The sequence below is a fragment of the Aotus nancymaae genome, unplaced genomic scaffold (assembly GCF_030222135.1).
Source record: "Aotus nancymaae isolate 86718 unplaced genomic scaffold, 86718_ANA_hifiasm-v0.15.2.pri h1tg000033l, whole genome shotgun sequence".
In the NCBI taxonomy this organism is placed as follows: domain Eukaryota; kingdom Metazoa; phylum Chordata; class Mammalia; order Primates; family Aotidae; genus Aotus; species Aotus nancymaae.
In genome coordinates, this window is record NW_026988447.1 from 55,398,788 (window position 1) to 55,425,247 (window position 26,460).

Sequence of the window (26,460 nt, forward strand, 5' to 3'; positions counted from 1 at the left end):
GATCTGAGTACAGAAGCATAAAGGACCACCATTATCCCAGGCTTTCTTGGACGCTGTTTTCTAGCTGTCTTCGGTTAGAGCCATTTACTATCAATGCCTAGCAGCACAATTTTTAAACTGTTGGATGTTAATGGGCCACACCTCTGATCCTCTCAGAAAGTTTGGGGTCTTGAGAAATATGTCAGTCCTTGGCCAAGAGTCCTGGAGATCCACGTCAGCTGCAATAGCAGAGCCTCACTGAGTCTTATAAGGCCCAGAATAGTCATTCACCATTTTCCACTGGGGGAGGGGACACGTGACACTAGTTCTTCAGTTATGAATTAGTTCTTCTGTTAAACCAAACAAAAGGTTCTCTGGCCAAATAAGTTTGCCTTTCCATAGTCAAATAATTTGGAGACATTTTGGACTCAATACAGATAAACAAGGCTTTTTGTTTGTTTGTTTTTGAGACAGGGTCTTACTCTGTTGCTCAGGCTGGAGTGCAGTGGTGCCATCACAACTCATTGCAACCTCAGCCTCCTGGGCTCAAGCAGTTCTCCCACCTCAGCCTCCCAAGTAGCTGGGACTACAGATGTGTGCTATGATACCTGGCTAACTTAAAAAAAAAATTTTTGTAGAGATGCGTTCTCACCATGTTACCCAGGCTGGTAAACATGATTTTTTAATGTGTTGTGGTATACTCTGAATCAATAATTGAGGGCTAGACAGAAGATTAGAAATTATGGTTTAGGAGTCACGCAGCTGGAACCTACAAGATTACGGCCCTCCCTAAACTGCTCCTAAGATCAGTGCTTGAGATATTCTGCAGACCCTGCACTTGATGGATCAGCTGACACCACCCAGATCAATTAACTGGTTCATCTGAACTTGTGGCCCCCACCCAGGAACTGACTCAGTGCAAGAAGACAGCTTCAACTCTCTTTGATTTCATTCCTGACCTATCGGCACTCCTGGCTCACTGGCTTCCCCTAACCTACAAAGTTGTCCTTAAAAACTCTGCTCCCCAAATGCTCAGGAAGACTAATTTGAGTAATAATAAAACTACGATCTCTTGCAAAAAATAATAATAATCATATTGAGGGCTAGACTATGATGCATCTCTCAATGTGATTTGCCCACATAACCTGTTTTTAAGAAGAATTTCACAACACTGATGTTGGGGGATCTTGGTCTAAAGGCCTGTCCAGAAGGGTGTTTGGCTGAAACACAGAATGAATGAGGACCTCCTCCGAGCCCAGAAGGTTTGGAGCCTCCTGAGCATCTCCAAACCAGGAAATGTTCAAGGAATACTTCGGGCATGGAGACTTCCAACTCTCACTTCCTCTGCATCACTGGGGGCACCCTGGGGTTTCATGTGGCTGAGGGGAACTTCCACTGCCTCTAAGAAAGGAAGGAAGAGCTGGGTCTTCCAAAACCTGCTTGCAGCATGAAGAACACTCTGTACAGAATGCCACCTGCCTAGGAAGTGTTTCTAATAAAAGCTGGACTGGTAAAGCACTTCCTAGAGACTTATTATTGTGGAATTAATAAAACACAAGGTGAGGTCATCAGGACAGGAGGAGGCAAGGGTTGAATAGTTGATTAAACCACATTTTTGTTAAATGCACAATTTAAAAACAAGGTTATGATCCAGAGTACTGTGAACTCTGATAATATTTTAAATATTGCTTTAGATTAAAGGTCCTTAAATTTGAGTTTTATCTCCAGTTTGTCATTTGTAGCAACTCATGTTTAAAACACTATCAGGGAAATATGATATTTTCATCAAGATTTAATGACAGAAAGAAAAGCAGTGTGCTATAGAGTTCATCAATCATTTAATAAATGAATGCTATCAGATCCAAATGAAAACATTGTTCTAAATGCAACATGTAACCCTGTAGTATCCTTTATAATAATGATTTTTATAATCTAAAGTATCGTGGAGGAAAACAACCATGACCTAATAAATTTGGACATTTGTTTTTATAATTTCATCATTTGGGATGACCAGAAACAATGAACAGGCAAAACCAATTAGATTCTTAATATTAAAACTAGCAATAACTATTGCAGATACCCAATTTATCGTACTTTAGGAAATTATAGCATGTAAATATGAATATAAAAACAGAATTCTATAAGGCCTGAATAATTTAACTAGTATTCATGAGCATTTTTCACTATGTTTGTCATGCTGACATGATTTCTAATGCAAGGCCATACACTTTGTCACAGAATATAGCTTACTCTTCCATGAATTTAGTTATTCTGCTCATTATTACTGACGAAATAAGAGAAGACTTTAAGGTTACAGTAGCGATTTCTGAGGATCAGACTATTTTATCACCCCTCCCTCAGGCACAGAGAAAATTATCAATGGATCAGGAGCCTAACCCTGGGAGACCTATCTGTTTTCTAGTATCTGTCAGTTTCCTCCTATTGCCTTGAAAACATGAAATGAATTAAAAGTAGCATTTGAGGCAGACCTGGCTATTGCAGGTTTGGGTTTTGTTAAAGGGCCCACAGGAAAGGTTTTCGGAGGGAGCACAGTGGGAATGCCTCATAGTTTTAGGGTTTCCTCAAACCAACTTTCCAGGTTGACACTTCGCCCGCTGTGAAACCCTCATGGGGGCAAAAAAGGGAGCAAAAGGCAGCAGCTGCAGTATCAGCAATTGTTATTAACCAACAAAACGTAAAAGTCAACTGTTAAGAAGTGAAGAAAAAATAGACATATTTATTTTTGAAGAAAAATATTTTTGGACTCCAGCAAGAAGTCCAGTGTGAACATGTACAACACTTTTGTAAATCCAGAAACAGATCACTGATGCTCACGTATAATGTAAAGCGTATTTAATGAAAAATAAATTAAAGTTTTAAGGAATTATCTCACAAACCTAAGTTTTTCAACCAGGAGGAGACATCTAATCCCTAGACTATACCAGTAGTCACATCAAATTATTTCAGTAAAAGGGGAAATCACCAACTCCTTAGGTTTATATTTATCACTGGTAACTGAGAGGGGCGTTGTGATACACAAGGAAGGTGCAATGATGTGCACACACATGGTTCATATGTGTTTGTTTATATTTTTCCAAAAGAACATCTAATTGCAGAGAAACATCCTCAGTATACATTTTCCAAATTAGCTAAAAGTGATGGACTGAATAGCATCTCTCTGCGCCATCAGCAAGACAGTTTGACTTACTTGCATGCATACTTGTCCACTGTTTCAATATACATGCACACACCATCATGGAGGCAGTACCCACTGTGGGACGGGGGACATCCAGAGTCACTATTTCTTACGGAATAGCGGTGGTCATCTTCCCTGAGGTGAGAGGGTGAAGTAGAGTCTAAAAGAACCCAAGATGTTACTTTTACTTTCTGAAGGGACTCATGTCTTTCAAGTATCAATCTCAGGAACCAGTTTCTGTGAACAATTTGTGATACAGTATTTTCTAGTGACAGAAGAACTACCAGGAGGGACAACAGTTTTACTTTCCGAGTGGACCTTAGTATTATCTGAGCATGAAGGATAGCATATTGGAGGCAGGTAAAAGAATGGCCGGTCCTAAGGTGCTATATGAATTCAGAGTCGCTGATATCATAAAAACAAATCTGTCATACACAAAAACACACTAATCATGTGAAGTAACAGCATCAAGGTCTCACTGAACAACTGGTAACTCTTTATCGTTTAAAACCTACGCATCAATGTGCGGTCCGTTACCTCCAATATCCGGGAGTCTCAAAAATTTCTTTCTCCTTAAAACTAACTTTCAGAGAAGCCCTCAAGGACAAGACTGTAGCAAATATGACAGGAAGAAAACGTTCCCATAACAGAGGGAATGCCAAATCGGAATAGTAAAGTCTCGCTTATTGAATGGTTCACTGCTCCTTAAAAGGAAAAGATATGTAGCTGACTATATAAATATAAGCAGTTTTTCAATACCTTTAAGAAGAGCAAATTATTTGAGAAAAATAACATGCTAAGAAAAAAAAAACAGACACCAAGTAAACACGGAATTTTTCCTTCTTAGGATGTTTTCCACTTGTAGGGCTGACAGGTAAAGAGTGGGCAGTGATGGGAAAGAGTTCCATCCTGGTCTCCAGGGTCTCAGTGAAGCCAGCTCCCTTTCTGGGGTGCTGATGGTGAGATGCTACTGCTGTTATGGGGAGAAGGTTCAGGAAGCAGGAGTCAACCATTATTAATATTGAAAAAAGAAAGGGAAGAGAGCTGGAGTTCTAATGCAGATCAAGAAATACTGCCTTTTTCAAGTAATATTTTAAAATCCTTGAAAGTGATTTAAAATGCTGACTCCAGACATTCTCACCGACCTGCCCAGCCCTGCAAAACTTATCCAGCAGCCCCACAAATCGACATTACAAATAGGGAGATTAGTTGCACAGTTAAAGAGATACCCGTGTTCCCATCTTTATTGGATTGTGAGTAATAAAAAAGGATTTATTCCAGATGCTATTAAATTAAGAAAACTTGGACCATTTCAAATTCTCAAGCCCAGCATCATCGTAATCAGAAAAGCCAGCTCTGCAGCCTGACTGAACCGAATGATTTTTAGAATCTCTTACGCAAATAGAGATTAGGGTGTAGAGTTTCCCTGAACCGAGTCCTTCCCCTTCACTCTAGACCACCCACCCACCTACCAGGGCAAATCAGTCCTGGTTCAGACAGGCGTCCAGCACACGTGCAGGCGTAGCCTCCCTCTGTATTTGTGCAGTCGGCATTCTCTCCACAGCCGTGCACCCCCAGTTGGCATTCATCAATATCTGTCAGAAAAGACAGAGTAGGGGAGAGAAAAGTGGGGTACGGAAAAAGAGGGTTTTACAGCTGGACAGCCTCTGGAAGAGGAGCTTCATCAGCTTCTGTCATGCTATATGTTCTCAGAGCCCTGTGCATTTTTAGCTTTAAAGGGACTTTCACGAATGTTGGAGAGATGAACTGGGTCCTATAATGTCCAGGGAGGTGTTCTTTTTCTTTCTTTCTCTCTTTCTTTTTTTTTTTTTTTTTGAGACAGAATCTCACTTGGTTGCTGAGGATGAGGTGCAGTGATGTGATCGTGGTTCATTGTAGTCTTGACCTCCCAGGGTCAAGCAATCCTCCCAGCTCAACATACCAAGTAGCTTGGACCGCAGGCTGGTACCATCGTGCCTGGCTACTTCTTGTTTGTTTTTTTTAGTTTTTTGTTTTTGTTTTTGTTTTTTTGTAGAGATAATGTCTCACTATGTTGCCCAGGCTGGCCTCAAATTCCTGGCCTCAAGTGATCCTCCTGCCTTGGCCTCCCAGAGTGTTGGGATTACAGGCATGAGCCACCACACCCAGCCCCAGGCAGGTGTTCTAAGCTCCTGACAGAGGCTGGAAGCTTTCTTCCTGGTTGGATAGAAAGGAGACTTCTCAAAGTTAGAGATTAGTAAACAATCTCTAGGCAAACATTTAGAAGTTCAGATCCTAAAGATTCATGCTTATCTTTTTTGAATAGACATCCTGTCATTAACATACATAGTATATAAAATACAACAGTTTTGCATTTTTATGTAAGTATAAACTATATAAGACAAATCACCCTTTCTTTCCTAACTACCCACCATTTTTCTTTCTCAGCTACTGCCACCCTAACATTGACGGCCTTTCTTCCTCTCAATTTTCCATTACTGCAAGAACAGCCTTACCATATTCCTGGACCCCATGTTTCCTCCACGCAACACCTAAATGCCAGTGCCAGATTATTCCCCTTTCAACACAACAATGATAAACCCATCATTGCACCACTTTACCCAAATGCTGCCAGTGGTTCCCTGTTGCCTAGAACTTTGCTGTCCAACTCACTAGCCATCACCATATGAGCGTATTGAGTACCCGAAATGCATCTAGTTCATACTGAGATGTGCTGCGAGTATAAAATACACATTCGAGTTTGAAGACTTAGTACCAAAATAAAAAAGAATATTAAATATCTCAACAATTTTTATACGGATTACATATTAAAATGTTAATATGCTGGATATATTTGAATATTAAATTTGAATAGTTATATTATTACTAAATTTCATTTTGCCTGTTTCATTTTACATTTTGTAATTTGGTCACTAGAAATTTTAGGACAGCACTGACCCTCAGCCAGTTTCACTGGAGAAGTGAAACCTCAATGACTGACCCTCAGATTTTAGTCTTCCACAGATATAACCCAAACCATCTGTTACAGGCTGAAATGCGTCCCTGCCCCTCTAATTCATATATTGAGCCCTAACTCCCAAAGTGACTGACTGTATTTGAAGAAAGCACCTATCAGGAAGAAAGTAAGGTTAAATGGGGTCATAAGGGTGGGCTCCTAATCCAATAAGATTGGTGTCCTCAAAAGAAGAGGAAGAAAAAAAAAGAGGAAAAGAAACTAGAGTGTTCTCTCTCTGTCTCTCTCTCTCTCTATCTCTCTTTCCCTCTCTCTCTCTGTCTCTCTACACATCAAAGAGGAAAGGCCACGTGAGAACTAGTGAGCAGGTGACCATCTGCAAGCCAGGAAGAGATCCTTCACCCAAAACCAAATCAGCCAGCACCTTGATCTGGGTGGGACTTCTAGTCTCCAGAACCATCAGAGGACATATTTCTGTGGCTTAAGCCATCCAGTCTATGATATTTTGTTATGGCATACACTACCTTATCAGCCTCAGTTTCTGATATAACCTAAACTTAGTGCTCACCTAAACTGCTCTCTATCCATAATGCCAGTCATGTGATCTGTTCATGCCTGGAATGCTTCCATCCCTTCACATTCCTGCAAAGGAAATTACTTATCCACCACACTCCCTCCAAAATGACAGTTCCTCCCTGAAATCTTTCCCAATACTTCAAACAGATATTTCTCCCAGTTCTGAACTTTCATTGTGGTTTTTACTTCTCTTATGATGTGTACCCTTCTTCATCACTGATCACAGCTTTGTTTCTTTTAGCTCACATTTTCCTCGAAAGCAAGGACTCCCTTTCTCATCCTGATATAGCTCACATTTCTAGTACTGTGGCCTTGCTCCTAATAGGGGGCAATTAAATATTTAACACACTGAGTCGCTATCCTGGATGGCCCAAACTGACTCTTTTATGAATTCCTGTTATTGTTTCAATAAACTATCACCTTGAGAGAAAGAGCTTTTCCAAGAAGCAAAGACAAAGGTGTATGCTTGACCAAGAAACCCAACTACTCTTAATTAGAAGGATAACACTTTTACATAGCACTTTTTATGTGCCAGACATGGTTCAAAGTATTATATCTACATACATACACAGAGAGAGGGAGAGAGAGGGAGAGTGACTGGAGGGAGAGAGAATAGAGGAGCAAGCCCATTGCTTCCATGGAGTCTGAGGACTCCCTGCCAACCACGCAGGTGGGGCAAGGACATCCCATTGCATGATCGATACTGGAAGGAGATCAGTTAATAACAGTGTGAGAAACCAGAGTCTAAAAAGTTTAAACTTCCAAGAGATACCTTCCTTTTTCTTCATATTTAAGGAAATTAAATATGAAGTCTGCTTGTCTAAATTATCTATGGGCCTGCTTAGTTAGAGCAGTGACATTTTCCTGACTGACAGCCAAATATGTGCTTACAAGAGTGTTTACAGATGTCTGTGGATTCCACAAAACTAATCTGATAAAGGTCTGATTCAAATCAACCAGATTCAAAAAATTGATAGTTATGATTGATATTTCATCTTTAACCTTAACAAGTGGAAGAAAGCAGTATCATTTGAGTTTCTTATCAGTTTCTTACATTTTCAGAAGGAGGGAAAGAAATACTGAAAGGGAAGTTTTAAAGTGCTGTGAAACTTCAGATCATCACTTCACCATGCCTCAGATGGCTTCAGGCAGGTTTTCACTTGTACGTGATGCGATGCTACTGACACCTGGAAAGGCATGAGACATCCACGACGCGAACTCCCAATCCAACATGCCGCACCCAGACCTTACCAGAGGACAGGGATTATGAAAGAGGTTTGAATCATTCTTTACTTGTATCTCAATGTCAGCGGCTTGACTCTCCCACCTATTGAACATACCGAGAAACATGGGAGGAGCCCTTTCACAGGCCATACCTCTTTTTCTTTCTGCACACAGCAGTGACTTCCAACAAACTGTCATCAGCTCTGCAGTTCGCTACATTTCTCTTACCAAATTCACTGACAAGTAAATGCTGTCCAACTCCCCCATGATGGCTCTAGGTGTGAAGTATTGATGAGACACTGGTGTCACTCAAACCCCAGAGAAAGAATTAGAAAGGCAGAGGAGTAAGCACCTTGCAAAGGGGCTTGAAGCTGACTAGGGCAGTAACAGCACAAGGGCACAAACTTGACTGTTCACCAAGAATGGAAATATGTCAGTTTGAGCAGGTCGTACAACTCTTTAAATTGTGACATGTGTGTCACCCCAATTATATCCTGTCTTCTCTCTGCTCACTGCACCCACACTGTTTCCTGATTTCTGAGGCCTGACTCTGCCCTACTGCCCCAGCACATGCGTCCTCTTACCAAGACAGTGAATCCCATCTCCTCGGTAGCCTTCTGAGCACTGGCAGACAAAGCCACCTTCGGTGTTGATGCACTTGGAGGAGGCAGGGGGGCACACTGGGACACCCATCTCACATTCATCTATATCTGCGGGCAAAATCAGGAACTAGTACAATATATAGGCAATCCTGATATAAATAAGCATAATCTTATATTCAATTGCTGAGTCAGTCCTTTACAGGTGCTGTTTACAACATCAGGCACACCTTGCATCTCGGACATAAAGTTCACACGTTATTGCTGAATCGATCTTTACAGAGTTCTCACCTATCTGATTAGGCAAATATGTAAATAGATCACTTTCTGCCAGGGTTTCAGACCATAAGAACTGAGATCTTCCCAGCAATCATTAAATTATAACTTTGATTCTATTAATGTAAAATAGGAACCTATCTATTAATCTATTCATTTGACTAAAACTTACGACCTAAGCTTCTATGGGAAAAAACAGTTGTGTTTTCATTGAAATTGGTGAAGTCATATACTTGACTTGAACTCAAATTCATGCTTCTGAAGCTAATTATAAATTCTTCCCCTTAATGTCAACTGCATATATTGCATAATCATAATATTTTACCATAAACTCAACATAGTATGTGTATATTTGCGTAAATATATTTATTTTTTGTTTTTTGTTTTTTCTTTTTTCTTTTTTTGTTTTTTTTTTCTTTTTTTCTTTTCTTGCGTAAATATATTTATATGTCTCATATTTTCTATGCATGTCATCCAATTTTTTTTTATTTTAGCTAACATCAGATAACTTATTCAACCTGCTGGTTACATCCTTCTGGAGCTTTTAAGTCAGAAAGAGCAGAAAGAATGTTTCTGGTTCACTATTGTCCAAATATGTGTATTTGCCCTGTGCTCTTACCAGAACAGAGTTTTCCATCCCCAGCAAACCCTTTCAAACACTGACACGTGGCATCCTCTCCCTCCGAAACACACCGAGCATGCATGCTGCATCCCACAGGAGCACAGTCATCTTGATCTGCAAATACAAGAATCCCATGCAGTTATTTCCAGACCTTAGAGAAGAAAATAGACTTTAATGTTCTAGGTTCTACAGAACAGTCCACCACTTCCTTTCCCAAGTTCTGGGGCAGGTTAGTCTCCAAATAGAAACACTTAGTTGACCTATAAACCATATCTACATTTACAAGATCCATAGCCAACTGGGTGCAGTGGTTCACACTTGTAATCCCAGCACTTTGGGAGGCCAAAGAGGGTGGACTGCTTGATCCCAGGAGTTCAAGACCAGCCTGGGCAACATGGTGAAACTCCATCTCTAGTAAAAATATGGTGGTGCATGCCTGTAGTCCCAGCTAGTTGGGGGGCTGTGGTAGGAGGATCAGGAGGTTGAGGCTGCAGTGAGCCAAGATGGCGCCACCGCACTTCAGCCTGGGTAACAAAGTGACACACTGTCTAAAAAATAAAATAAGATGCATAGTCCCATAGCCATGTTTCTGTTAATGTGCTCTCAAAGAACTTTAGTCTTAAAGAACTATCTGGTGTTCAAGGAACCCTATATGAACTTATTTGTAATTTTTAAAAGCATTTGCAAATGTAAATTATAGAATTGCTAGAAGTAAATAGACTCAAATTTCAAAGGTCTGTTGCTGATTTTGAAACTTCCCAACCATTTTGACAACAAAAGGAGTCAATCTATTCTTATCCCTCAAAGACACACAGACTAATATTTAGCAAGTAGATCTGTGCACCAACAAGGCAAAGAAATTCAATCATAAAAAAGATTTACTGCCAATTTACTAATATCATATATAATAGAATGTGTATGTCACAATGTGTGTTTATTATCAAGATTTATGTAGTAACTTGCACACCTCAAGGCACTTTTACAAAGACATGAACCATATGAGTTAAGTGCAGTAAATGGATCATTTCATTTCACGCTCCATTGAAATGCAAGTGCCCCAGGGGACAGAGTTACATGTTGAGCCATAAACATGAGCAAGTTTTTGTTTTCTTTGCTTTACTTACGTATGTAATCATTCTCCAAATGCCACCCCACCCTACCTTTTTGGAGTTGGGGGAATCTGACATACCACAGTAGGATATAAATTATCATCTGTCTATTAACTGGTAAGTTTGCTCATCTAAGTACAGGAGATTTTTTTAAAAACCCTCCAAACTTGCTGATAAATTAAAGAAAGTTAAATGATCTAAGTAGGATTCAGGTGGCATGTGAATGCAGACATTGGGTAATTGCATTTGATTTGCTTAGCTACTTGAGCGAGAAGATTTCTCTTGTGGGAGCAGATGCCTTTCATGCTTGCTTGGTCATCTCCTGTCACTCATGACTCCTACAGATGGATAAGTTCAGACCAAATCAATTATCCATTTAATTCAGCATTTATTTGGAAGACTAGCTCCCAAATCACAAGGCTGCTCAGAGTATAACGTGGACAGTATCTGATTACCCAAGACATTTTAAATCACTTGCAGAATTATCTTAAATTAGAATATGATTCAGGATTTATTTAGTAACATGCAAACCCAAGGCAGCTGTGTGTAATGAAAAGCAATAGTTATGCAGTTGTAGGAGGGACAGGCTACAGCCAGAGTTTTATATTTATATATATACATATGCATGCTACAAAGGAGCTCTGGAAGAAACAAATGCTTGTGCTCACATTCCTCTTCTCTAAAATAGTTGCAACAATTTCTACCAGGTCTATTTTTCATAATGGTTCTAAGGATGAGAATAAAGGGTGACTTAAAAAAAAAAAAAAAAAAAAAACTCTTGACCAAAATATTTGTTCAAATATTTGATCACTCTTTAATACATATTTAAATAAGGATGAAAAAGAAAGATATTGTGATAATTTAAATAAGAATTAACCTTATCAGACTAGAAGAAACTTCAGGTCCTGTTAGTAAAACTAATAAAATTCATTCAAAAGTACCTACTACATATTGGGCCTTCCTGAGAGCCAAAAGTATTGTGGTGAAGAATAGGGTTCTGCTATTGACAAGGGCTCTGCTGTTTTCCATAATTAGTTACTGAAGTACAAGTGTAATGAGCATGATCAAGGGGCAGAACTGAGGTTCTAAGAGAGCTGTAATAGGCAACCTAGCCCAGTTGGGGACGAGGAAAGGCTGAGGACAGAAGGGCACACACGACTTCGAAGGGTTAAGAAACACACCATGTTTGTTGGCCGCATAAATGTCTTCTTTTGAAAGGTGACTGTTCATATCCTTCACCCACTTTTTGATGAGGTTGTTTGTCTTTTTTCTTGTAAACTTGTTTAAGTTCTTTGTAGATTCTGGATATTAGCCCTTTGTCAGATGGGTAGCTTGCAAAAATTTTTTCCCATTCTGTTGGTGGCCAGTTCACTCTAATGATTGTTTCTTTTGCTGTGCAGAAGCTCTTAAGTTTAATTAGATTCCATTTGTCTATTTTGGCTTTTTCTGCCATTGCTTTTGGTGTTTTAGTCATGAAGTCCTTGCCTATGCCTATGTCCTGAATGGTATTACCTATGTTTTCTTCTAGAGTTTTTATGGTGTTAGTTCTTATGTTTAAATCTTTAATCCATCTGGAGTTAATTTTTGTATAAGGTATAAGGAATGGGTTCAGTTTTAGCTTTCTGCACATGGTTAGCCAGTTTTTCCCAACACCGTTTATTAAACAGGGAATCCTTTCCCCATTGCTTGTTTTTGTCAGATTTGTCAAAGATCAGATGGTTGTAGGTGTATAGCGTTACTTCTGAGGCCTCTGTTCTGTTCCATTGGTCTATATATTTGTTTTGGTACCAGTACCATGCTGTTTTAATTACTGTAGCCTTGTAGTATACTTTGAAGTCAGGTAGCGTGATGCCTCCAGCTTCGTTATTTTTGCTTAGGATTGTGTTGGCTATGCAGGCTCTTTTTTGGTTCCGTATGAAGTTTAAGGTGGTTTTTTCCAGTTCTGTGAAGGTCAATGGTAGCTTGATGGGGATAGCACTGAATCTATAAATTACTTTGGGCAGTATGGCCATTTTCATGATATTGATTCTTCCTAACCATGAGCATGGAATGTTTTTCCATCTGTTTGTGTCGTCTCTTACTTCCTTGAGCAGTGGTTTGTAGTTCTTCTTGAAGAGGTCCTTCATATCCTTTGTTAGTTGTATTCCTAGGTATTTTATTCTCTTTGTAGCAATTGTGAATGGGAGTTCACTCATGATTTGGCTCTCTGTTTGTCTGTCATTGGTGTATTGGAATGCTTTTGATTTTTGCACATTGATTTTGTATCCTGAAACTTTGCTGAAGTTGCTTGTCATCATACCATTTGACCCAGCAATCCTATTACTGGGTATATACCCAAAGGATTATAAATTATTCTATTATAAAGATACATGCACACATATGTTCACTTCAGCACTGTTTGCAATAGCAAAGACTTGGAACCAACCCAAATGCCCATCAAGGATAGACTGGATAAAGAAAATGTGGCACAGGCCGGGCGCGGTGGCTCAAGCCTGTAATCCCAGCACTTTGGGAGGCCGAGGCGGGTGGATCACGAGGTCAAGAGATCGAGACCATCCTGGTCAACATGGTGAAACCCCGTCTCTACTAATACAAAAAAAAAAAATTAGCTGGGCACGGTGGCGCGTGCCTGTAATCCCAGCTACTCAGGAGGCTGAGGCAGGAGAATTGCCTGAACCCAGGAGGCGGAGATTGCGGTGAGCCGAGATCGCGCCATTGCGCTCCAGCCTGGGTATCAAGAGCGAAACTCCGTCTCAAAAAAAAAAAAAAAAAAAAAGAAAATGTGGCACATATACACCATGGAATACTATGCAGCCATAAAAAAGGATGAATTTATCTCCTTTACAGGGACATGGATGAATCTCGAAACCATCATTCCCAGCAAACTGACCCAAGAACAGAAAACCAAACACCACATGTTCTCACTCATAAGTGGGTGTTGAACAATGAGAACATGTGGACACAGAGAGGGAAACATCACACACAGGAGTCTGTTGGGGGTTCGGGGTCTAGGGGAGTGATAGCAGGGGATAGGGAGGTTGGGGAGGGATAACATCAGGAGAAATACCTAATATAGGTGAAGGGGGGATGGAGGCAGCAAACCAGCATGGCATGCATGTACCTATGTGACAATCCTGCAAGATCTGCACATGTACCCCAGAACTTAAAGTATAATTAAAAAAAGAAAAGAAAAAAGAAAAAGAAACACAGCATGGGCTGAGAAAACAACTAGGGCACATGTCCGTGTCTGTTAGAAACAAGGCCAGGGTGACGGAAGCAGGCCACAGAAAGTCAAAGGCAAAAGGGCTGATGAGCCCTTGTTGAGACTGGGGAGGTATCTAAAGGTTGGTTCACACAGAGCCCAGCAGGCCACGTTAAGAATTTTAGATACTCTAAAATCCTAATGTGGAGTTTTCACATTGTCTTTTAGCCATAGATACTTTGTTGATGTGAAATCTCACTCTGAAACAGATATTAGACCCCTGAGCCTGACTTAGGTGGAAGTAAGACTTCACAGGCTAGGACAACACAGAACACAATCCGAGTATAGAAAGATGAGGAGTTTTTCACCAGGACAATCAGTCCCCTCTATTCTACACTAGGCTCCAGGTATTAAGCCAAATTCACAAATCCTTGGTCATTTAATCACTCCCCCATTCCCACCCATCTGTCACTTATCTTAGTCTTTCAGTCCCTCAACCATCAGTCGTTCAAAATATGCTCTATGAACCTCTAGGGACTCCTGGTGACTTTGCCAAGGTTCTTGATATCCTTAATATTGGTTTAAAGTATTTTATTCTATCATGTTATTTGTGTCCACAACAAACTGTGGCCTTGAGGACTGGGGTGGTATTCAGCTCATCTTGATATCCCCAGCACTTAGCACAGTGTGTGCCAAATAAATTGCTGAACACATAATATTCCTAATGTTAACAAAGTTTTCCAGAACTTCTTATTTTCACATGAATTAATTATTTGGTCATAATTTTCAAAAACCTTTGGTCAAGACACTAACAATATATCTTAGTCTCTCAGCTTTCACATCTGCAAACTGATTTGTAATAAGGAGCAAATTAGAGATTACAATTGACACTTGATCAACACGGGTTTGAACTGTACAGGTCCACTTATACCTGGAGTTTTTTCAACTGAACACAGATCAGTATTATTGGTGGGATGTGAAACCTGCCTGTGCAGATGCCTGATGTTTTGTATACCTGGGTTGCATTGGGTGACTTTGGGATTTACATATGCACAGATTTTTATATACTCGGGGATCCTGGAATCAATCCCCTGTGGATACAGAGGAATGACTGTATATATAATCTAACATTCTCTGCAAATGTTATTGTTATTACTAAAATTATGAACCTCCTTATTTTTATCTTGTGAAAAAAATCACACTGATAAGGTAAGGTAAGCGGTCCCCAGAGCCCTGTACCTCAAAAAAGTAGTTTGCAGACCACAAAGTTGGGTAAAGCATTTCCTTAAAGGTCCTAATGTGGAGTTTTGAAACCTTTTTTTTTTTTTTTTTTGCCACATAAATCTTGTTAAAATAAAGTGTTACCCAGTAACACAAACAAACAAAATGTTTCAAAGTCAAGTTACACTCCTTAAAGGGCAGTGACCTAGATGAAAGGGTGGGGTTTGCAGAAGTTCTAGGGCTAAGCTGAACCCAGTTGGAAAACCACTGACCTCCTGAGTGAATATAGAACATAGAAGACTTAGGTTCTCTAAAGCTGTTACTTAAGGAACACAAGATTTGGCATTTTGGTGACAAATTTGCAACATAGAAGAAAAGAATTCCAACATTTGCTGTTTGTGGACTTTCTGCAGCAGTTGAAGCGGTCAACCTATATTTGCTTATCAATTACTATCAACTTTTCAGGCTAATGGAAAAACAGCCAGGTGGACCAAATACCAAAAATATCAGACATGGATGGAGATACATTCAAATATGTTGTCCTATGTTTTACTTTTGTTTCCAGGTTATATTTCTTCACAGAACAAAGACTCTCACCCAAAGACTCTCAAGGTGTACTGTTCGCCCAGACTAATATGCAGCCATCTTTCTCAGGCACATCATTCAGAAGAGACAGACTTGAGGCCAAGGTTTGGCTTTATTAGCGTTGTGTAGAACTTAGCCAGTATTAAGTTAGAAGGTAATTCAAAATTTCTCATCAGTAGAACGTAAACTGCTGGAGCCAAAGGTACGTTAGAGAACAGGTTATTCATACCTGACACCAAGATTTCAGCCACTAGCATGTGTTGAGACTCTGTGATGTTATCTTCAGACACTCTGGTCTTAGATAAGGTGTCCAGTGGTGTTACTTGGTTCTTTAGATCAGCTTCACCACCTGTTGACGGTCAATAAATGCACTTAAATTTGGCTTTTCTGTTTGAAAAAAAAGTTTGATTTAATTTATATTTATGACTATTCCTTTGTTGTGAGTTCAGACTCATCCTCACAGTAAGAGAATTCAGAAAAACTGTCGGGGTCTTGGTAACTTAGTAAACCTCACCCTGCTATCCCATACCCTCTCATTTTCACTGAGCACTTAATGATTCGGGGAGTAAGGAACCAATAGGGAAGAAAGATAGGACTCTTTCAGGCACTGGCAAAAAACGGGAGTAAAATACCAAAATCCTTAGGGAATAATCAGCTCATAATCACAGCCCACGGTTATTAAGGACAAAATAGAGAGGTGATTGCCCCAGCTTGTCTTCTATACACATTCTTTCTCCTTTACACTGCTTTCACGCTTATTTTAGCCTGATTTTACCTACATTTTAAAATATGAAAGGACACAAAAAAGTCATGATTTAATACAGGCGTAAGATTCATGCACTCCCCACTCTCAGAATAGGGGAGAAATGGATTCTGTAAGATAGCAGTTTTCTAACTTGTAATCCTCAGAACCCTGGGATCATCCTTCAGAGAGTCCCTAAAGTCATAAGTCTTTTCTTAATAATACAATAAAGTTAATTGCCTTTTTCCACCATGTTCACATTTGTACTGTTATGGCCAAAGGAATGTGGGTAACCGCTGGTGCCTTAGTATGAAATAAGGAAATGACAGCAAACTCTACCAGCAGCTGAGTTCTTCACCGCCACACACTCACATTTAAAAAGAAGAAAAAGAAAAAAGGCTGGGTACAGTGGCTCATGCCTGTAATCCCAGCACTTTGGGAGGCCAAGACAGGTAGATCACATGAGGCCAAGAGTTTGAGACCGGCCTGGCCAACATGGCGAAACTCCATCTCTACTAAAAATACAAAAATTAGCTACGCATGGTGGCGCACACCTGTAATCCCGGCTACTTGGAAGGCTGAGGCAGAGGAATCTCTTGAACCCCAGAGGCAGAGGTTGCAGTAAGCTGAGATCATGCTACTGCACTCCAGCCCGGGTGACAGAGCAACACCCTGTCTCAAAAAAATAAAAATAATAAATAAAAATAAAAAGGAAAAAAAATTGGCTGGGCAGGGTAGCTGACACCTGTAATCACAGCACTTTGGGAGGCTGAGGTGGGAGGACCACTTGAGGCCAGAAGTTCAAGACCAGCCTGGGCAACATAGCAAGATCTTGTCTCCACAAAAAATAAAAATAATAAAAAGTAAAAATAAATTAGCCAGGCATGGTTGTGCATGCCTGTGGTCCCAGCTACTAGGAGGCTAAGGCGGGGTCCAGCTACTTTAGCCTGGGGGTCCAAGGCTGCAGCGAGCCATGATCATGCCACTGAACTCCAGCCTGGACAACAGAGGGATACCCTATCTCAAAAAATAAAAATAAAATCCAGTTTCACAAGAAGATTGTTTTGAATCAATAAGAATTATTAATTTTAAAACTCTCGACCATTAACTACACAGCTTTTTAACATTCTATGTAATAAGAAATACATATAGATTCTTTCAGTGCATACTGAAGTTATGATGGTTATCTACAGGAAAAACACAAGTAATTTTTGAATTGTGAGCTGAAATTGACCTCTTTTTTTCATAGCACATTATTTTACTTAAAAAAATGAAAATTGTACTATTAAGACTTGGGTACATAGCAAACATTCACTTTTCCTCAAAAATGAATGAAGTGAGCCTATCACCTGGCAATAACTGTTGCCAATGTCAGATTCCACATTGCAACTAAGCTTTAGGAAGCTACTGTCTATATCCAAAAAAGACACCTCAAAAGGCTATTGTAATAGCCCTTTTCCAACTCTATGTCTGTGTGAGGCCAGACTTTGTTCATGGACTTCAACCAAAATGACATATGATGACAGATTTAACACAGATGTAGACACGAGAATCCAGCTGCCCTCTGTAAGACAGACTTTAGAGTTATCAGTGTAAAACAATGTCACTCTTCTTGCTACATACTTTTTGCTTTGGAAAATGTACTGATTTCAGTTACTTTTATAAAATATATGTTAATAGATAACATTGTTGTAATGTCAATAGATTTCTTAATTGTGTTGTAAATTTTCATATAATAATTATTGACAGATATGCATAAAAACTCTTTGAGGTTCTCAATAATTTTTAAGAGTGTAAAGGGATCCTGAAACCAAGAGGTTTGAGAACTGTTGAACTAAGGCAACAATTAACAGAAAGTTCTGAAAACCCAAAGTATCCAATTCTGGTCCGTGGCTAGATTTATTCATTTTTCATCAATCTGTCACTTTACTTATATTTATACCATGCTTACCGGATAAATACAACTTTTAAAAAATTTAATAAAATGTAAATTATGTTTGGTATATTTCTGGTAGAAAGATATCAAGGGATGAATCCAAAGATCCCAGATTGTTTGGGTGCACATTCAAGGGAGGCAACTCGGTACTACTGGGTACACGTCACACTTGGCTCACTCTTCCTTTTCCTCAGAGTCATATCTAGTTTGTAAAAAAGCACATCACAAGCCTTCTCAGGCTGGATTTCCCACATTTATTTGATATCTTGAAGTTATTTTTTATAAAGGACTTTGCTTTTCCTATTAAGACTTGTCATGTGATAGGGAGGTCATATACTACTGCCTCTAAAATTGAGGATGTAAAACTTCTAAACAAAATATCTCTAAACATTTTTGTGAGGTGACACAATTTTGACATTTAGTTCCAAGTCTGGGATCCACTCCACTATAGATGGGGAGGTGGAGGGCTTGGAACTTAAGACTTTTATCACTAGAGGTCAATTGAATTGTGCCTGTAATAAGGAACTCAAAACTCAACAGAGGATAACAAATAAACAAACAAATTCTTAGCATTCCTAAAAGCAGGAAAGCTTTTAACATCCAAAATATTAAAAATCAGTGAAAGCATAGGGATGGATGTACAACTGTATTCCTGCACCAAGGTTAGATCATTTGATACATAATTTATTATATTACCTGCCAACAACTGACGACCATCCAGAGCCAGACACATTTTCCCATCTGGGGCTTTCATAAAACCTTCACGACATGAACACCAAGCAGTTCCAAGCCTCTCTTTGCAAATATGTTCACAGCCTCCATTTTGATATAAGCAGGGATCTGCTCCTAGTAGATAAAAGAGGCAAATTCACAGGTGAGTTTGGAGATGAAAAGGATGCTATTAATCCAAGTCTACGGCTTGCTTTTCAGAAGCTACAGCTTTTAGGGAGAGAAACGCAGTGGATCTAAACAGAGGGTCTATCAATAGTTATTTCAGAAAAGTTCCCCCAAGAAGCCACTGATTCTAAGACAAAGCCAGAATGTTATTACCTTATGAGTACTGAGTATAGCCAGTACTTTTGTTCAAGAAGCTCTTTAGTCAAATATGATTCCTATTTCCTGACTCATCATCTAGTCAAACTGACAAAGAGCAATTCAGAAAGAAGAGCTACTATAAAATGCGAGACGCCTTTTTCATTTGCTCGCTCCTGGCTGACACCCACTCACTGGCAGCCTCAGGGGTATGGAAAGGTCCAAGTGTCCACTGTCTGTGTCTAAATTGCCTGCCCTTAGTGCCTTTAACCCAAGGCTCTTTGAAATGTAGCAGGTAAGTAAGAGTTGTTCAAGAAAAGAGATGAAATTGAAGGGATAAAGCCCCAATTACCAAACTACCATATTGTCTTAAACCTAAATCCTAGAAAATCTTAACATCTACACAGTTAGTGAAAATTACAGAATCCCCTCCACCCCCACCCCAACTGCATGACATCAAACAATTAAAATAGTTGCAGATTCCTGCCAAGGAAAGATGGTGTAACATCTCCAGCGTGTACCTGGTTTTGCCAACGGATGAATCACAACCAGTGATGAGGGCTTCAACATGCTGCCTCGGAGACGTACTCTATCTTTGCCAGTCCTCTTGTTTACTCTTATTACTGATGGCATAGCCCAGTCTGAGAACCACACATAATCCTGAAACACGGCTACAGCAAACGGGTGACCTGGAAACAATTCAAATCTGTTAAATACACCTTCCTTGTCTTTGCAGTGATTTACGGAAAGGACAAGGCTTGAAATTTACATACCATTCCTACACTAAATCAACTCTTTAGCTACTCAGCAAGTTATGAGCGAGCCACTGACTTACACCTGCCTCCATGAGAGCCCACGTGAGGAGGGAACCTCGCCTTAGAAAGGGAGCCCAGTGGTATGAGGTCCCAGCAAAGCCTATTATCACCCAATATTTGCAGAGTGGGAGAATGTGGGCTGATTGTCTTCCTGGCACCAAGAAGGAGGCAAAGGTGGAATTTTATTTGTTTAGTACATCTGTCACTACTTACAGACTGAACTCGAGTAACTTATCTTACCACTCTTTGCCTTAGGTTCCCACTCTTCTGAGCAGCAGTAATAAGCGGTAGGTCAAATTCACAGGTTGTCATAAGGATTTTTCAAAATTCAAGGTAATTGTATAAGAGTCTTTCTATGTTCCCATCTCCACCAACACATTTGTCTGCATTAGTGCCCCACCTCCTTTCCTCTCTTCTTATTTAATATTGACCTATGCCCCTGAGGTCACCCTTCCTGCCTTCTCTAGGGCCTAGATTCATCAACAACCACCTCTCTCTCTTACATCTTCACTCTCTTCATTCCACTAGCTTCGTTCCTTCTCTCTACTAATATCCTCTCTCCCATCTTCATCTCCTTATCCCTGTGACCCCTCTAGCTCCTCTTGGTCTCTTTCCTTCCCTTTTTAGCCAAGTTTTTCCAAGAGCCATTTATTATCTGCTGCCTCCATTTTCACGGCTCCTACTGACAGTGAGTGGGCATCCTTCTGAGCTACCTCCATCAAACCTACCTCTCCGTGCCACTGGAACTGCTCTGAGAAGGCATGCAAGTATTGAACATGCATGGGATGTTTTAACGTTCTACCTCAAGTGGTTAGAGACTAAAGCTCAGGAAGCTCAAGTTGGATGTTTTAATCAAGGCTACTCACATTCCCACAGGCCACTCTTTTTGTAAACGTTTGACAGATTAGAATGAATGTCTTCCCCTACTGGTGGCAAAATCAAATAACTTGTCTGGGTTACAATGAGTCTCCACTTACCATTGTTGACCAGGGTCATTAAGATTCATTTTAGTCTCTAGTCCTTGGTCCCAAATTAAAATCTTAAGTACAGCAAGGGAATTTTTAAAATACCTATAGTGCTTTTTTATCATAGAGAAAAAGCATAAAAGAAAACTTACCATCTCAACCATTTCTAAGCTCAGTAGTGTTAAGTACATTCACACATTGTTGTACAACCAATCTCTAGAATTTTTTCATCTTGCAAAACTGAAACTCTGTGTCCATTAAACCACTTCTCATTTCCTCTCCCTCATCCTGGAAACCACCATTCTACTTTTTTTTCCTATGAATTTAGCTACTCTAGATACCTCAAATAATTGGAATTGTACAGTACGTGTCTTTTGGTGACTAGCTTATTTCTTGGCATAGTGTCCTCAGGAATTCATCCATGTTGAAGCACATGTTAGGATTAGCTATAGTGTTTCAACAAACACCCCACACTAGACATAATCTTTCCTATTTTTTGTTTACAGAAGAGCCACAATTAATTGTATTTTAAATTAAGACTACCCTAAACCTCTTAAAATATATTTTTAATAGACAGATAATATTATATGTTTTTATCGTGTACAACATGATGTTTTAAAATATATATACATTGTGGAATTGCTGAATCTAGCCAACTAACATGCATTACCTCAGTTATCATTTTTTTTTTTTTTTTGCATTTTAGGTTTTGGGGTACATGTGAAAAACATGCAAGGTTGTTGCATAGGTGCATACGTGGCAGTGTGATTTACTGCCTCCCTCCCCTTCACCTATATCTGGCATTTCTCCCCATGCTATCCCTCCCCAACTCCCCACCCCCCCGCTGTCCCCACCTCCCCCCCAACAGACCCCCGTGTATAGTGCTTCCCTCCCTGTGTCCATGTGTTCTCCTTGTTCAACACCCACCTATGAGTGAGAACATGTGGTGTTTGATTTTGTGTTCTTGTATCAGTTTGCTGTGAATGATGTTTTCCAGGTTCATCCATGTCCCTACGAAGGATGTGAACTCCTCGTTTTTAATGGCTGCATAATATTCCATGGTGTATATGTGCCACATTTTTCCTGTCCAGTCTATCATCGATGGGCATTTGGGCTGGTTCCAGGTCTTTGCTATTGTAAACTGTGCTGCAATGAACATTCGTGTGCATGTGTCCTTATAGTAGAACGATTTATAATCCTTTGGATATATGCCCAGTAATGGGATTGCTGGGTCAAATGGAATTTCTATTTCTAGGTCCTTGAGGAATCGCCACACTGTTTTCCACAGTGGTTGAACTAATTTACACTCCCACCAACAGTGTAAAAGTGTTCCTATTTCTCCACATCCTCTCCAGCATCTGTTTTCTCCAGATTTTTTAATGATCGCCATTCTAACTGGCGTGAGATGGTATCTCAATGTAGTTTTGATTTGCATTTCTCTAATGACCAGTGATGATGAGCATGTTTTCATATGTTTGTTGGCCTTATGTATGTCTTCTTTTGTAAAGTATCTGTTCATATCCTTCGCCCATTTTTGAATGGGCTTGTTTGTTTTTTTCTTGTAAACCTTTTTTAGCTCATTGTAAATTCTGGATATCAGCCCTTTGTCAGACGGGTAGGCTGCAAAAATTTTTTCCCATTCTGTTGGTTGCCGATTCACTCTATTGACTGTTTCTTTTGCCGTGCAGAAGCTGTGGAGTTTGATTAGGTCCCATTTGTCTATTTTGGCTTTTGTTGCCAATGCTTTTGGTGTTTTGGTCATAAAGTCCTTGCCTACGCCTATGTCCTGAATGGTTTTGCCTAGGTTTCCTTCTAGTGTTTTTATGGTGTTACGTCTTATGTTTAAGTCTTTAATCCATCTGGAGTCAATTTTAGTGTAAGGTGTCAGGAAGGGGTCGAGTTATCATTTTTGTGGTAAGAGCACGTAACATCCACTGTTAGAAATCCTGAACTGTCAGTTGGGAAGCTACCACATATATACCAATAGGTGGCACTGTAGTGGTGAGAATGTAACTTACATAATTTAATATAAAATTATTTGATAATGGCCATGAAGAGTCAGTCAGATTAGTCATAGAATATAGTAGCAATATAAATGATTCACAAAGTATCTGCTATGCTTTTTGGTTTAGAATATGGTGTCTTCATATTCCAGTCAGAAATTTTCAAATTCCTTTCTACCTTTTTATGTCAAAGCTACAATTTTACATTTATCTGGATGATGTATTTTTTGTTTTTTGTTTTTTTGAGACAGGGTCTCACTCTGTCACCCAGGCTGGAGTGCAGCTGCGCGATCACAGATCACTACAGCCTCAACCTCCCAGGCTCAAGTGATTTTCTCACCTCTGCCTCCTGAGTAGCAGAGGGATTACAGGTGCTTGCCACCATGCCCAGCTAATTTTTGTATTTTTAGTAGAGACAGGGTTTTGCCATGTTGGCCAGACTGGACTCAAACTTTTGGTTCTAGTGATCCTCCTGCCTTGGCCTCCCAAAGTGCTGAGATTACAGGTGTGAGCCACCATGCCCAGCCTGGATGATGGTTTTTTTGGTTTTGATTGTTTTTATTTTTTACATAATGTATGTATTCTGCACTAGATTCCTTGGCTTTACAGAAATCATATTTGTTTTAGTCTCCAGTGTATCTCCAGTTCCTATAATATCTCAATAAATACCCCTGAAGTAAATGGATGATAAAGTCTAAGGTTGCACGTAAGCATATCATTAATTGTGAAGTATATCTTTAATTTTTAGAGGATCTTAGAAATACATAAAATTTTATTTTTTTTTTAATCACCATGGTCTCTGTCCCAAATTTTTTTTTTTTTTTTTTTTTTTTTTGAGATAGAGTCTCACTCCGTCACCAGGCGCCAGGCTGGAGTGCAGTGGTGCGACCTCGGCTCACTGCAACCTCTGCCTCCCGGGTTCAAGCAATTCTCCTGCCTCAGCCTCCCAAGTAGCTGGGACTACAGGCGAGCGCCACCATGCCCAGCTAATTTTTTTGTACTTTTAGTAGAGACAGGGTTTCACCATGTTGGCCAGGATAGTCTCGATCTCTTGATCTTGTGATCTGCCCGCCTTGGCCTCCTAAAGTGCTGGGATTACAGGCGTGAGCCACCGTGCCCAGCCCCAAAAATTTTAAATTATACTTATCTTGAGCCAAAGAAAATGGGTAAAATAGATGTCTTAAGCAGATTATTAGTTTGTTAGCTTCTTCCTAAATGAGACAGACCACTTTTTTCATCTTCCCAACCAATTTCTAACTCTCCAAAGCATCTTCCACACTTCCCTGGCTCTCATTTTCCATATGCAATGTTACAAAAAACTCTTAATTTTTATCCACAATAATTTTTAATACCATAATCCTTCATTCCACTTTTAAATGACAATGTTCAATCTCAGGCCATCACTAATTGTTGCCTGGGCAACCACTATAGACTTCTTTCCCTCCAAATTCTAATCAAACTCCTATACTTTACCTAACCAGCTCTCCAAATATGCCAATCTTGACATACACATTTTATGTGCAAGAACATTCAGTGCCCCTCCACTAAATTCAGAATTAAGTTTAGTCAACATATCCTGGCAGTACCAACATGCAAAGACCATTTTTTGCAGCCTTATAATCTTTTATCATCTATTTACCACAAGGCCCAGTTCAAATACTGTCTTTGTACCTTCCTGGAGCAAAATCAATTTCCCACTGCTTCTATAATCTCATAGCCATCTTATAGTTCTTTTAACAGTTGGCATAAGCTACAATGTTTTAAAGATATTTATGAAAATATATGACACCCCATGTAAAATCTGAAAATAATAGGGAAGGAAACTATATTAATCTTTGCACATGTTATCAACTTATATTCATGCATGCCTAAAAGTGCCTACATTATCACTGTTGTGAACCACATTTTCTAAAACATAAGAAATGAAAACAGCTGGACCAAGTTCTTATTCCTAAAGGAATTTAGAAAATTTTAATATTTTCATTCTGATTTTGGGACTTCTTGGAAAGAGAAATGGTTATACAACACTATTTTTTACCCGATATTCCAATGTTAAGGTAAGCCTTGCAGCGAGCGCATCATTCCCTTTAGAAGTCTGTCTCTATTCCATATTCACCCATATAGCTAAGTGTGTGGGGGTGTGTGTGGATGTGTGTAAACATATTTTGTATTTAACACTCATAAACACTCAGTCAAGATGAAGAAGTCACCCGTCCCAAAGCCTCACCTACATCGTTCTGGGTAAGTATTCGACGTTTTGAACCATCCAGATTGGCCATTTCAATCACAGACTGCTTGGCATCGCACCAGTACAACTTGTCAGTTAAGAAGTCTATCGTTATTCCACTGGGCCAGATTAGATCAGAGCTGGCTAAAACCAGTCGGCCAAGGCCTTGGAGGGAAGAACTTTCAATTCGTGGATTAATCCCTGTATCAGTCCAGAATAATCTCCTTTAATCAAGAAAGCACACAACAAATAATATCTGCATGAAAGACATTATTCTGTTCTTTCATCTTTGAAAATATCAATGTAAATTACTTCATAATATGCTAAAGTGGCACACTAAGGAATACAGAAGAAGAGATAGCACTGTGTGTTGGACAAATAATTTTCAAAACCAGAACAATTAACTTGTCTATGTAAAGCATCTTCGAAAAGAAATGAATTAAGGCTCAGATCATCAGATTAAAAAAGAAATTAGTTTAAAAATTATATGACCAATCAAAAGTGTTTTTAAGTAAAATATTCTTGAATTAGCATTTTGTACTACAAAAAGGCAATGAAATCTTGCTAGCCTGTTCTTCTGTTATACGTATGCAAAATTCACTGGATTTGTAAAACGGTAACATAAAGGAAAGGTCATATTTATCTGTTATCTAGTTTTATGCAATGTACTCCATTAACTCAGTTAATTTTAACTTCCATAAATCATGTGTTGGGTACATATTTTTTGAAGTCAGTATGGTTCATATCTTGTCATTGGCCTGTTTAGAAATGGTTACATTCTCACAGTTTTAATCATTTGGCTGGCTCCAAATCAATGATCAACTACTATCAATATATTATCTCCCGTCAATCATTGTGAAATTTCCAGTGTAAATAAAATAGGGTTGGTTTTTAATCTTTTTTTTAACAACTAAGAAGAAATTCTTTATTGTCCTTTAATCTCTAAATAAAAATTTGTCACTAATTCACAATTAACAGCATAGTCTTCTAACCTTTCACAATTTCAATTTTCTGTCATCTAAAATCTAGGAATGACCTCTCATTTGAAGTTATGATTTTTCTAAATAGAACTCGTAAGTCATACAATCCAAATATCCTTTTCTGTTCAGTAAACAACTGCAGATTTTTAAAGAAAATAGATGATTCAGTCTAGTCGGTAAATGAATTACAATGTATTTTTCTTTCAAAAAGAAACTGA

General features: G+C 39.3%; 1 protein-coding gene across 3 annotated transcripts in view; it reads right to left on the reverse strand.

The window, feature by feature from the left end:
- EGF (epidermal growth factor) overlaps positions 1-26,460 on the reverse strand; it is a 97,002-nt gene that overhangs the window by 14,894 nt on the left and 55,648 nt on the right. For all 3 annotated transcript variants that reach the window (XM_021676404.2, XM_021676403.2, XM_021676402.2), the window contains exons 13-20: positions 25,263-25,486; positions 19,774-19,941; positions 18,917-19,066; positions 15,772-15,891; positions 9,423-9,539; positions 8,513-8,638; positions 4,648-4,770; positions 3,188-3,335 (exon numbers count right to left, since the gene is read on the reverse strand). In XM_021676404.2, coding sequence (XP_021532079.2) covers positions 3,188-3,335; positions 4,648-4,770; positions 8,513-8,638; positions 9,423-9,539; positions 15,772-15,891; positions 18,917-19,066; positions 19,774-19,941; positions 25,263-25,486 — 1,176 coding nt within the window. The remainder of the gene's footprint in view (positions 1-3,187; positions 3,336-4,647; positions 4,771-8,512; positions 8,639-9,422; positions 9,540-15,771; positions 15,892-18,916; positions 19,067-19,773; positions 19,942-25,262; positions 25,487-26,460) is intronic.